The 14,074-nt window shown below is 46.8% G+C and overlaps 1 protein-coding gene across 2 annotated transcripts; it reads right to left on the bottom strand.

The window, feature by feature from the left end:
- Nucleotides 1-6,782: 6,782 nt before the first annotated feature.
- Nucleotides 6,783-8,692, bottom strand: her9 (hairy-related 9). Of its 2 annotated transcripts, none has more exons than XM_057042239.1 (4): nucleotides 8,340-8,692; nucleotides 8,078-8,173; nucleotides 7,909-7,996; nucleotides 6,783-7,789 (listed from the first exon to the last, which is right to left on the bottom strand). In XM_057042239.1, exons 1-4 carry the CDS (start codon nucleotides 8,445-8,447, stop codon nucleotides 7,215-7,217), a joined length of 867 nt encoding a protein of 288 aa, XP_056898219.1. In that variant the 5' UTR covers nucleotides 8,448-8,692; the 3' UTR covers nucleotides 6,783-7,214. The 2 variants fall into 2 exon arrangements, with proteins under 2 accessions (XP_056898219.1, XP_056898220.1); XM_057042240.1 differs by having other exon boundaries at nucleotides 6,783-7,786; nucleotides 8,340-8,691.
- Between the last annotated feature and the right edge of the window lie 5,382 nt (nucleotides 8,693-14,074).

Here is a 14,074-nt window from a genome sequence, read left to right as displayed (position 1 = left end):
CCAGGGCTTGAAAAGAGACGGGGAGGAGAGAAGAAAGGAAAAGGAGCAAAGGGAAATAAAGAGCAAAGGGAGCCTATCTGATAACTCTGATTGAACTGTGATGTGCACTGCGGCAAAGATGCAATAACACACGACTGGTTACATGTGGTTGTTTGTGTTTGAGTGGTCCTAGCTGAAGCACGAACACTGGTATGTGCAGGGACAGAAGGGCCCCATGGTTTTCACAATCTGCTCACAGCTGTTGCAGGGATTTGGTCCTGTGTCGTCGGACCCACAGACAAAGAGGAAGAGATGGGACCAGACACCAGGACATCCTGTTTAGGGGACAATGCCCCCCTCTGGGAGGTGCTAATGCCCGCGGATCACTGTCGCTGTCACCACCTAATTTAACCCAGAGCCACTCAGGAAATTAACCTCTTCCCGAAGAATATCCTGCTTTCCATTTTCTGGATTTGATTTTGATAAATGTCAGAATTCTCATGCTCTTTTTCAACTCGTGTGACAAGAAAATATGTAGAATGCCAACGCTGCATTTTCAGCTCTGTTTCCAAGAAAGAAACGTTCATTCAAAATCACTTTGACATTTGCCATAATGCCAAATCCAGACCGGGAGGGAAGCGCACGTGGATAAACTCTGCTAATACTTGGGAGTGCAGAGAGCTGTTAGTAGTTATGACACCAAAGTCATGTCATAGCCACAAACTTACTTGAGCTTCTGGTAAAATGAAACACAATATGATGAATTGCAACACAATGAAACCCCTCATTTAATTAAATATAGCACCAAGACAACATGTCAGACATCGCTGACACTGGCAGATTTCATTGTGTTCCAAAATTATATCCTCATTTTCAAATGGATGTTTGCAACACACTTCCAGAAAGTTCACGATGGCACCCTGTTTACCACACGGGTACCTCACAATGTTCCGCAACCTGATCTCCGAGTAACAGTTGCTGAAAGTGTCAAGGCGGAGCGCGTTCTCTGCCCATGTTGGATTCATCTTATCATTGCTGAATGTGCAGTTTACAAATCACGCCGTGCACATTACCCTGCCCCTTAGCCAGCCCCTAACCATCCCAACTAAGCCCCTGACCCTAACCTAAACCTAACTATAACCAGAACCTTAAAGTCAAGTCTTAACCCTCAAACATCCCTTTGAAGTGAGGACTTCCAGTATGTCCTCTTCCCAAAAATGTCCTCACTTTGATAGTAGAATGAGGATTGTGCTACTCAGTCTGTGGCAAGTACAAGAACACAAGTACACACACGCTAGTAATAAAGTTATAAATTGAAAGAGCACAGTGGGACACAGAGCAGCAAACCCATGAGTCAGATCAAGTGTCAGATTGAGGACATGTCTGAGCATATGACGGGAAAAACAGAGGTGAGGGAGGGACTGAGGCTTTCCTTTTAAATCAAACTTGGAGCAGGTTTATTTATATGTTAGATGTAAGCCTTGGCATCTTCATTAATGGATTAATGAATGATGAAACCATTTGAACCATGAAGTGGAGGAACTAGGGATTTAGAAAAATAAATTTATAAATCAGTTTTTCAACATAATAATACAGGCTATAAATACACCTGCAGCCTCAATTACAGCATGTTTTGTTTTTGTATTGGATGTGACTGATAGCAGTGTGTGAGAGTGAAACAGAGCAAGAGTTAGAGAGGAAGATGGAGAGAGAGGGGGGAGATGGAGAGAGAGGACGGGAGGGGGAGGGAGGAAGGGAGGGGGGAGGAAGATGGAGAGAGAGGGGGAGATGGAGAGAGAGGACGGGAGGGGGAGGGAGGAAGGGAGGGGGGAGGAAGATGGAGAGAGAGGGGGGAGATGGGGAGAGAGGAAGGGAGGGGGAAGGGAGGGGGAAGGGAGGGGGGAGGGAGATGGAGAGAGGGGGGAAATGGAGAGAGAGGGAGAGAGGAAGGGAGGGGGGAGGGAGATGGAGTTAGAGAGGGAGATGGAGAGAGAGGGAGGGAGATGGAGAGAGAGGGAGGGAGATGGAGAGAGAGAGGAAGGGAGGTGGAGAGAGGGGGGAGATGGGGAGAGAGGAAGGGAGAGAGGGAGGGAGATGGAGAGAGAGGGAGGAAGATGGAGAGAGGGGGGAGATGGAGAGAGAGGAAGGTAGAGAGGGAGAGAGGAAGGGAGAGGGGGAGGGAGATGGAGAGAGAGGAAGGAGAGAGGGGGAGGGAGATGGAGAGAGAGAGGAAGGGAGAGAGGGAGGGAGATGGAGTTAGAGAGGGAGATGGAGAGAGGGGGATGGAGAGAGAGGACGGGAGGGGGGAGGGAGATGGAGAGAGAGGGAGGGAGATGGAGAGAGAGGGAGGAAGATGGAGAGAGGGGGATGGAGAGAGAGGGGGGAGATGGAGAGAGGGAGGGAGATGGAGAGTGAGGGGGGAGATGAAGAGAGAGGAAGGGAGAGAGGGGGGAGATGGAGAGAGAGGGAGGGAGATGGAGTTAGAGAGGGAGATGGAGAGAGGGAGGGAGATGGAGTTAGAGAGGGAGATGGAGAGAGAGGAAGGGAGGGGGGAGGGAGATGGAGAGAGGGGGGAAATGGAGAGAGAGGGAGGAAGATGGAGAGAGAGGAAGGGAGGGGGCAGGGAGATGGAGAGAGAGAGGGGGAGATGGAGAGAGAGGAAGGGAGAGAGGGGGAGGGAGATGGAGAGAAAGGGGGGAGAGAGGGAGGGAGATGGAGAGTGAGGGGGGAGATGAAGAGAGAGGAAGGGAGAGAGGGAGGGAGATGGAGAGAGGGAGGGAGATGGAGAGAGAGGAAGGGAGGTGGAGAGAGGGGGGAGATGGATTGCAGCTGTTGTGACTTCTCGCTGACCAAGCATACGACATAAAATACGATGTTGAGGCCAAAAATTGGTATAATTGCATTATGGAGACATTTCCTGCATTTGTTTTTGTGCGTAATAGGCCTTTATATTGTTTATTTTGTGTTGTTTTCTTTTTTTTCCTGCATATTAATTGAACCTGAGGTAACTTATTTCATTCTGCCTAACCAGTTCCCTTTCAACATAAGCAACACAGTAGAGGAGTTACCCATTCCTCCCTGTGGTGGTACTCCCCAACTCTGAGTCACAGCTAGAGTAGAGCAACAGCTACTGAAGCTGCACAAGAAAGAAACAGGGACGTCTCCCAAAAGGGTGCACATGACCGCGTCTGCATGCGGCTCCTTCAAGGCCGCTCCGGTGTCGGCAGGATGACCTCACATCTGTCAGGAGGACCCCTTTACTTTCTCTTTTGGAATCTGCACCCACTGCACAGGCGATAAGTCACAGGAGTCCTGCGCTGAAACCGGAGGAGCTGCTGAAAATCCAAACCTGCCGTCAGAAATATATCCTGCAGACAGGCGGCGAGGATCAGCGGAGCCCGTGCGGCACCAGCGCCCTGTGATATCTGATCAGTCTTGAAGCATCCCCCGCGTGTCGGCTCATCCTGCCTCATCTCCTTCACACGAACACACCCAACATCTCACACACGGTCCCAGGGGTGAGCGCTCCTCTGCTATTAATACCAAAACAGAACAGGGGCTTGTAGGCCACCAGAACAGAGCAGAGGGGAGGGGGGACCCATGAAAACTGATGATTATGTGTCCTTAATGCTAAACCTCATTATTGATCACAATACCTGGGATGGTTATCTTATCATTCACTTCAGTGCTCTTCAGAAATAGACACCCTCGCATGCAAAAAAAACAACCAGAAACACACCCTCACACACACACACACACACACTCCTTCCTGAGTTTTAACACATTCTTGCATCACGTCTCCCTGTACCGATGTCACCCTGTCTGTCTGTCTCCTCACCTGATCCTCCACTCCCTCTCCTTACCCGCGGGTGTGGCGTGTGTGCACAGTGACACACACGAACATCTTCCATCTCTCTAGCATTTGGCTCAGTATCTCCAGATTCAGAGGTAAATGTGAAGGCCGCTATGTTGTGTTAGCGTCTACAAGACACGTAATTTTTCTCATTTCTTGACAACAATAGAATCACGTGAGCTATTCACTGTATTAGCAAATACTTTTGTGGAAGTTTAGAAAGAAACGCCCTTTGTCTTTTAATGTAGTGTGAAACTGCATCACTTCTGCGTTTCCAGTTTCAACTTGAGTGATACACACGAGTTAAGTAATAGTGTAAACACTAAACACCAACAACACACAAAAAACCCCTTTTGATCAGAACTCTGCTTCACTTCCTTATTTCATGTGGTTTAATGACCCGGTGGGGCACAAGGAGCACTGGTGCATTTATCACTCATAAGGGACTCTTGACAGGGGGATTTGACACCAAGAAAAGCTGGTGAAGACGTCAATTCAAATGTTTCGCTGAATTCTTCCGCACCAGCAGTTAAAGATATGCTGTATGTGCTAATTCCAACATTATGTACAAATAATAATGATTTAATCCTGGTGACAGAGGAGGTCATTACATATACTGCTTAAATAAACTTTTTGTTCTGGTGAGTGTGGCTCAATTAAAACATCTGGATCATGAGGTAATGAGAGACTCGCACCCTCCCCCCTGCGCTCTTGATTGTGCATGAAAGATGCTCATTGTAATTGGCTGCAGCCAAAGATGCATACCCAAAGCGTTGGCGTTCCAACACAACAATGGGAAACGGGAATTTGGAGGGAGAAGCGATGTTAAAAGTTTGGTGGCAATGCTGTGCGCGCGTTCCCCCATTCAGTCGCTAATGAGAATGATAATTTGTGGCTTTCCCGACGACCCCTACCCCCTCAATAGGTTTCTCTCCCAGGGGACGTGAAGACGCAGGTCCCCGAGGGACATCCTGCCCTCTATAGGAATCCTTTTCATCGCCACCGGATTCCCGCCGAATTAGTTCATATTCTGGCGGTTAAAGTCAACTTCTGTTTATGGTTTATTGTTGCGAATATCCCACCTGCGCAATTTGAAGGTTTCAGAGGCGCGTATCTGCTTTTTCTTCCGCTTATCCATAAAGTATTACACTGTCATTACTTCATATAATACATCTGTCTACGCTTCTCCGCGTGTCTCTCCTAGAGACTGCTGTTTACTTTATTTCTGTTGTATGATTATGGGATTTATATCGCCATATTTCCCAACAGCCGTGACCGCAGCATGGGCAGTTGCTAACGTGTTTCCTTTTTTAAAATAAAATAGGACTCTCGGGACCCGGCTACCCCCAGGATAGCTCTTGTTTACACCGGGCCAGACTCTCCTCTTGGCGGCCACGCGTGTGTGTGTGTGCGCGCGCACTCCTCTTCACCTCGGCAGAGCGGCTGCACGACCTGGCTTGCCAGCGGGGATTTACTGACTGGCGCAGCGCCCGACCGCAGGCAGACTAGTTCGCTCGGTTCTCACGACCTCAGCCCCACAAAGGCATCGCTGAACTATTAACTCAGACAGACACGAAGACAGTAAGAACAACCACCCAACCAATGCGCGATGCCATCTGGGGTTTCAGAATGCCTCCTCGCCAAAGGAAGTTGCAGACACTGGGGTTTCGGCAGTTTACACAGTTTACAGACGGTGTCATCGACAGGACACGCTTATCTCAAGGCTGGAAGGCAGTGAGGAGAGAAAGTGAGAAAGGAACTTACAAAATACTTTAGATGCTACAAAGAGAGAGGCGCGTGGGCCAGTTGATGCTGAAAATATTTAGTGATCAAGAACAGGTTTGTGTTCTTTCGCTGCTTCCAAACTCTTTTACGCATCTGCGTTTGCCTGTATGTTCCCGTAAATTGCTGAAACAGCCCCAGATCTGCGGTGCACATTGAGAGTCAGGTGCGGTAAGACATTCACATATAGGAAGCCCTGACAATGTTTATCCGGTGCTGTATCTCAAATCTGTGAAACGCTTCTGAACCGTGCCATGCCATGCGCGTTGGCGGAGTATTAAATGTTCAGGGGCTGTAACCTTACCCCATAGCAAGAGGCCCGTTGACTGCAAGTGGCTGACACATGGCCACGCCGCCCGACGCTGGTGCGCAGCCCTCAGTTCCAGTTCCGGACCCCACTCAGTGGAAGAGTATAAATTTACATGATATACAGAGACAGGGGAAGGAGGTCGAGACACGTATATTTAAAGGAAACTCACCTGACTAATTTTAGACAGCTAAAAACAAGCCTTTCGTGTTGAGCGTTTTGTTTAGATCGCCCTCAAAGATGTCGACAAAATTTGAGACGACCTTTATGCCCCCACAATCAAACAACGGAACAAGTTCCCTCGTTTTATGTTTTAAGGAGGTCTGAGCCTATTGGAAGGGGAATTGAACAAATGGCGCATAAAAGGAAGCGAGGATCCGTCCATATTCTTTTTCAACCAGGCAATCTGTTAGTGACATTAACCCTTGAGCGCATTTCCCAGGCTCATGAATAGGCTCTAAGACTTCGTAACGCTCCCGCTGCATACTGGATGAGACTCTTTTCAAACTTTTAATTACCTTTTATAGCAATAGAAAAACACACCCCTATTGTCCAGCGGGTCATTCTCCAGCAGGTCAGATGTAAAAAAAAAAAAAAAAAAAAAAAAAAAAGAAGCTCCCGCCAAACTTACTGACAATGTGGTCATTAGTATTAGTATTTTAATTTTTTAATTTCTGGGAGTGATAAATAGGTTTCAGATTCTCGCATTTACTGTGACCTGTGCGTCATTACGCATCAAAACGGGCGGCTTTAATATCAGCCTCATATTTATAAGTAAATGGGTGAAGTTGTTATTTCATTATCAAGAGGAAATTATTAAACATCAAGGGACTTTAGACAAAAAACTTGATATGTCCTTAATTTTTTTTTTTTTTTTTTAAACTTTATTCAAACAATTTGGCCCGTCGTCCAATTGCAGTTTCAACACAAAACAGCAAAGAATATAAAACAGCTTTGGTTTAACAATCAATAACAGCTCTGTACAAAACTAAATCTTTCCATAAAAAGTACTTCATAACAAAAGTTAACTATAAATCTTCCATCTGCATGTACAACATTTATCACCGACGTCCAAATGTTGGAATCAGGAGATAAATTTTAAACATCATGTGCCGGTTAAGGCAACCTGTGTTCCTTAAAACGAAACAACAGCCACAGGGGAGTATTAAGTGGAGTTACTGTCCCAGCGGAATAGTGTTTAACCTCCGCAACAGGTGTTTGGGTGGTTACTTTGATCTTGAATCTTTCGATCTTGGCTTCAAAAGTGTCTTTTCGGCCCCGCATTAGCCTGCGTTACCAAGGCCTCCACACAGGCTCGCTGCTCTCCGAGCCTGGGCTGACCCCGACCGGGCTGACCGCTTGGGATCCCCCAGAGAAAGACGTCATGCCGTGGACCGGAGACGATGCAGGCGGAGCTGAGCTGCCGTGCACCGGACCGGCGTTCAGCGCGACAGGCACTCCTGCGTTTGCGTAAAGGGGTATGACAGGCGCGGTGGTGGAGCCAAAAGAAGGGTTAGGGATCAAAAAGGCGAACTGTCCATCAGTGGCGGGGACCAGCTGGAAGCCACCGAAGACTTTAGGAGACACAGCTTCGGGGGTATTGAGTTTAGCGCCGCCGCTGATGGGCAAAGAGGATGGAAGCTGCACGTGAAGAGGCTGAGCCAGGTGCGCCTGCTGGGATGCAGCTTGTTGCTGATAGTTCATGGACATCATCTGACCCATGCAGCTGGACAAGTGGCTGAGGAGCCTTGATCGCACCTCCGTGTTCACCCCCTCTGAGGTGGACAGGAAGCGGGTGACCTCGTTCATGCACTCGTTGAATCCGGCTCTGTATTTGCTGAGGACGGTGACGTCTGCTGAGAGCGCTGCTAGGAGAGAGAGAGAGATGGGACATGAGTGAGGCAACAGTGGATCCGTGATTTACAAAGAGCTAATGACGGTTTATCTGTTCGATTTGAGCACTCGTGCGCGTCTTAAATAAACTTACCGCTCATCTGGACGCGCTGCAGGTTCCTCAAGTGCTTCACTGTCATTTCAAGGATATCAGCTTTCTCCAGTTTGGAGTGTCGGGAGCTCTGCAGGACATAATGAGTTGTTTAATTTCACAACAAGAGTTAACAAGAGCTGACAAACAAAATAGGATTATTCAAACTTACATCTTTCTTAAGTGCGTCCAGGATGAGAGTCTTGAGCTGCCCAAGGCTTTCGTTTATTCTTGCTCTTCGTCGTTTTTCCATGATCGGCTTGGATGACTGCAAAAGGAGACAATAACATTTATAAATGTCCTGTTGACATGTCCGTCCCGAAATGGCTCGTTTTGTATGAAAGGCGCAGCACTATCGACTGTGTGTGCTTTCTCCACGCACCCTCACGGGCCTGGAAACGTGATTATTTGTTCGTATAAGTAAAGATTCTTACTTTTCTATGCTCACTGGCATTTTTAGGTTTGTCCGGTGTGTGTGAGCCACTTGCAGGAGCGCCGGCAATAGGAGACGCCGTCTGCTTTTCCATAGTGTCAGCTGGCATTGTCAAAACCAGTAAAAAGTCTTTAAAAGTAAATCCTCTTTGGAAGCGAAGGTGGAGGAGAGGGAAAACCAAAACAAGGTTTAAAACACCCGCAGATGTTTCAAAAAAAGTTCAACTGAGGCGCAACACATTGAATTGGGGCCTGAAGATCCCACCAGTCACTTGGTGTTCTGTTATCACCGAGCTGCCACCTTCCGCCGCGCTGCGACTCGACGAGCCTCTGCCGCCGCCACGCGCGGCCGCGCTATTTATAGACGGCTCGCGTGCTCCCGGTTCGTGTGAATCCCTCTCTGCATTCTTTCCCACACTCGCCTCAGCCAATAGCAGCGAGGACTCACCCATTGGGCGCGGGGCCGACCGCTGATTGGACAACACCCCCGCGGGCCGTCAGTCACGCGCTGCTCAATCAGCCCTGCAGGGACAAACAACAAAGCGGAGCGAGCGGCCGCGTTGCGCTGCGCCGCGCGTGATAAGGGAGGAGGGAATGCGCTCGATGTTTGCCTCCAACTTTAAACCGAGCTCGTCAAAAATGTTGAAGGCTACTGTTCGCTCCCTCTCCCTCTCTCTCTCTCTCTGTGTGTGTGTGTGTGTGTGTGTGTGTGTGTGTGTCGTTAAATGTGGTCAGATTTGTGCAGATGGTGCACGAAGCGCTCCAATAATTAAATTGAGTTTTACATGGTTTCCTCCATATAGTCGTCACTAGAACTCCATAGTGGGATGCTTAATTATTCAGAATCATAGACCTAACCTTTATTTTATTCGTGAAACTGTCCACTTTAAGATTTTTCAGAGGGAGCGGAGGTCTGTAATGGCACGCGAGGCGGCTGCAGTAGCACGCACCAGCCCAATGGCATGCGGCCACTTCAAGCAAATCACGCAAGGAGCTTTTTGATTGGGTGTGAACTGCACCGTGTCAATCATCCCGGCGCGGGAGCCGTTCAAAGGCGGAAGGAAGGGAGGAGGAGGGGGCGGGAGGAGGGGGAGAAGGGGCCCACATCTGTCCGCGTGCCATTCCCACAAAATCTTCTCCGGTCTAAGCGGAGCACGTGCCACAACCAGCAGAATTTAGGCGATAGACCAAGAGCCATAAAATATAAGGCTTGACAAGGAAGTATAGGATAGAATAGAATAGAATAGAATTATTTTTAGCCTGCATGAGTTTTTTTTCCCAAGGAGTTTAACTTTAACCTTTAGGGGAAATATCACGGTAGGCGAAAAGGAAGAATTTAACAAACTAAAAGGTCAATTCCAACATTTTACCAGTCATCATAATTCGCTGCGCTCGTTGCCAATGCTGTTTGAACGACAACAGCGTCACCTAGCGGCTGATGTGTAACATAATGACAGTGGGCTCCAAAAAACAAACTGCCGCAGAAAAACTGTGTGTGTGTGTGTGCGTGTGTGGTGTGTGTGTGTGGAGAGAGAGAGAGAGAGAGAGAGAGAGAGTGCGTGTGTGTGTGTGTGCGCGCGCCAATCATTCGACAGTCTTTATATGCTCATTGAACTTTGCAGATTTTTTTGGACAAACGTGGTAAAACTGCGGTCTGTAAGAATACAGAAAAGTTTATTTCTTACTGTATCATGATGACCACAAGAAGGCGCATTTCTGACCGAGAAAACGACACCTTCCCTTATTGATATAGGACAAGAAATGGGGAAACGAAAAGATGTCATTAATAGCATCAAAAATAAATGTTAAAATTCTACAACTTACTTTTGAAAGTAAACAAAACATTTACATACATTTGTATTCTTTTTTTAATATTTCAATCCATGCACACACTCACACACATTCAAAGGTCTGATTTCGCTCCGTGTAGATTGTTCTGATGCAGTGTTTTTCTCTCTGTCTGGAACATGCAGTTCCATCATGTTTGAGCTTCATTATTCCCGGGAAAATGTTGGAATGCATCACTCTGTGACACACAACCAAGATGTGACAGCTAAACAAAAAATCTGCACTAAGTCACACAGAAACTATGAAGACTTTGTTGTTTGAGAGACATTGGCGTGAAAAACATTAATGGCAATGAAACCATTTTACCCTCCCGCAAGAAAACAGATAAATGCAAATTCGGCTGGTGAATCCCTGCATATTCTGCAACAAAAGGGGCATTATGAAGTCTTAGGAGTCAAAGATGTCATAGTAATCAGAAAACTGACGACAAAAGTCTGTGATCCTCCTTTGGTTGGCAGTCTATTGAAAGTGACCAAATGTAATAAAATTTTACTAAGCCCAGCCTCAGTGCAGTCTCTAGTGGAGTATCAGCCATTGTTCAGTGGCTCATGTCCCCCACCCCACCGTGGGTGAGCTGTGCTGAGGCGTGCTGGACACATGTTTACCAAGGATCCCGAGTCTTAAGGGCCAGCTGTGTGTGCTTGGGCTCAAATGGCCATTATTTGCTCACAGATTGGCCCAAATGATGCAGATCTAATTCTGCAGATCTCCACAGATTACAGGATTGCAGGATTTGCAGCATAACGGCCGTGCACAGGTGCTACGGCACCTGTGGGAGCCGGGCTGACGGCACTTGTTGCGCCACATTCGGTCCATCTATAATTCCCTCTCCTCATTCCTGCATTTCAAGGATATCAGGCTCAGATGACAAAGGGAGCAGGATTTCCCCTCCACCGGAACGTTGAGGAGCCCGCCTGCTATTAAAGCATCATTAAAGCTGATCACCGGCCTGAGGAATGTAGAGCACAGAAATCACTGCCGTTTATTAAAGCGACTAGCAACACTCACCAGACGAAAGCCACAAGTACTTGTGTTGTGACTTAGCTTCATAAGGCAGGTGTCTGCAGGAGGAGATGAAAGGGCCGGAGAGGGGGGAGAGGCTGTATTTGCAGATTTAGCAGAGTTCAGTAGTCTGTTGTTAGGATGCAGGGAATGCTCCGCGGGTCCTTTTGACTGCTGCTTGCTTAATTTGTTGTTCTACAATGAGCCAGTGCTCTTCTGAATATCCAGGTCTCGAGTGCACAAGGAGAGTCAATTACATCTGCATTAGCTGGTGTTGGCTGGACGATCCTTTTATACACACGGCCCAATAAAGTGGTAACAGGCGCTGAGTCGTCACAATGGCCTCGCTTCACATGCAGGGAAGAAGGTCAAAAAAAAATCCAAAAGAAGCTAGTTAAAAGTGTAGCAGCCATGAAGGGTTCTACTACCCAACACGTACTGTGAGTACTGTAAACAGCCTCTCTTCCAAGAGCCGAGGGTGGCCCATAATGTGATTTTCGGCAACAGCATCCACAGGAATTTCCAGTCCAGAGGTTCAGTGTCGTGGGTGCGTTCAGAAATGACGAGTAATACAAATACTTGTGTTCTTCAACCACTAGAAATAAAGCTCTACAATGAGTTGGCCACTCTAAAAAGCTCCTTTTCTCTGCAGGATTTGGACCTGTAACGACATGATTTTACAGCGTGGCGTTCTAAACGTGAGAGACATGATGGCGATCAGCAGACGACCATTTGATGTTGTGTTTCCAAATCAGAGATGACAGAACACTTCAAAGGTCCTGCTAGTACTAGTTAGCCCCGCGCGGTTCCCGAAACAAGTCAAGAGCCCCAGCTCCAGCAGATCTAAGCCCCTGGGTGAAAGGACACCTGTGGCTGTTGCATTCACCTTCCACTTAAAATAGGGGGATTTAAGGAATAAAAAAAACCCCACAAGCTTGGAAATTCATTAGGGAATTAAATTAAAGAAGGGGAGAGTGTGGGTCAACAAATATTTGTGCGTAAATGGGTTTTAAATTTGGCAAAAGATCTGACGGTTAATTTTTCCGGGAAGGCTGAAATATTTTAGGTGCTTTGGGGTTACGGATTTTTCTTATATTCAATTTTACACCTATCAAGTGTGTTGGGTTTTTTTTTTTAAAGCTACTTTCCCATTAGCTGTTCCATGTTTGATGTATTACCAGCCCAGCGTGGTGTTTCTTAAGAGGCTGGGATCAGAATAAATGAATCTGATGTTGGGAATACTCTCATGGCATCGCAGGAGTGGCCGCATTCAGCCGCAGACTTCAAAGCTGCATGTTTGCACCACAAACGTGGGAGAAAGTGGTATTTTTCATGGACTTTGACTTTATTCATCCTTAATCTCATTACTTCTTGGGCTGTTTTCATACCTGCATAAAAAAAAACCAAGATCAATTATATTTGCCTCACTTTTCAAGCGGCTTGTTGTCATTTTGCCATCTGCAGACCAGCATGTCCAGTACAATGTGGTGCATTCAAGGAGCCCCTTTTGGCTTTCTGAACAGAGAGAGAGAGCGGGAGAGACCCTTTTCTCTTGCTTCTCGCCCCAATTCAAGGCTTTCTTCTCCCTTTTAAGTGGGCTGTTGATGAGGTTAGTCTAATCAGATTAAGTCAACTCACATTGGTCTCTGCAGTTTGTTTTCCTTCCAAAGGCGTCCTGACATCTCCTATACTTTTCCTTTATCCCTCTCTCTGCACTTTTCATCCAGGCTTCCACCAAAAAAACCCTTTGAGCAGAGGTCCCAATGGACTCCTTTATACACCGCAGTTCCCCGATGATATAGGTTATTTAGAATGGGTCACTAGGCTGCTATAGACGGGAAAGGCCTTTAAAATTGTGCACTGACGCATTTGGACATTTCCACTGGTGTCTGTGTGAGTACCAGAGATTATGTAAACACAAAGCTCCAAATCAAATTTTGTAAATTGCTGGAACCTCTAATTTGATGCCTAAATAAATGTCTGAGGCATGTTTTGTAAACTACACGGCTAATGCAATCTGCACTTTCATCAACTCGCTTGGACCGGAGTGGCGCTTCCATGGACAACTTGGTAAATACTTTCTAAGTGAAATGAATAGAGTTTAATTGTTTTCATTCCTCAAGATGGGACTTGAATTGCCAATGGATGAAGGGATATGAGGCATTAAACAAGATTTAATTCTGAATGGAAAGAATGAAAAAAGACGCACACAACTTCACAACCATTTAAATGAAGCCAAAAGTGTGAAGCTGTAGTTAAAAACTGAAAACAAAGTTATGCCCCATACATCCATACTGCAGCATTGTTTATCTCATCTGTATGAGGACGTGATGTATAATCATTTTTCATACATTGCTTTAAAACCTGACTTCCGGTAAAGCAAAAACTCAAAACCCCTCAAATAATTCCTCTAACAGGGCTGAAGCAAATGTACATTCACCGAACACTTTCCACTTTCTTGGAAAAACAAATCTTCGTGTGCACGTGATAAAGTCAGAAATCAAACCTCTGTGTCCTTGCAATGACTGATAACACTGATGCACAAATGCTGCCGGTAGACTAAAAATTACACATTTAGCCTTGTTTTTAACTACGAGCCCTTTTAAGTTCTCATCAGTTTGGTAACTTGATTCCTCTGCTAATAACAGGCTTTCAAAGACAATGAGCACAATGAGTACAGAGGAGGTCTTTTCAGATGACTTACAACCCCCCCACCGCACCCTGACACACACACACACACACACACACACTCTTCGCAGGCCTCTGACTGAATGGGAGCTGCAGAACCATTTCAAGCTGACGGATCTGAGAGACTGTCCGCATAATTACATTAGAGCACTTCAGCAGCCCTCTGAGCTCCACACTTGCAGCTCGGGCGCGCCGCAGC

Source organism: Takifugu flavidus, chromosome 8, assembly GCF_003711565.1.
Source record: "Takifugu flavidus isolate HTHZ2018 chromosome 8, ASM371156v2, whole genome shotgun sequence".
Lineage (NCBI taxonomy): Eukaryota > Metazoa > Chordata > Actinopteri > Tetraodontiformes > Tetraodontidae > Takifugu > Takifugu flavidus.
This window is presented reverse-complemented; position numbering and strand designations above follow the sequence as displayed.

Coding starts and splice junctions, on each gene's coding strand:
- her9 (XM_057042239.1), bottom strand. CDS start 8,447: ATGCCAGCTGACACTATGGAAAAGCAGACGGCGTCTCCTATTGCCGGC. Junction 8,174..8,339: donor ATGCCAGTGAGCATAGAAAA/GTAAGAATCTTT, acceptor CTCCTTTTGCAG/TCATCCAAGCCGATCATGGA. Junction 7,790..7,908: donor GCAGCGCGTCCAGATGAGCG/GTAAGTTTATTT, acceptor TCTCTCTCCTAG/CAGCGCTCTCAGCAGACGTC.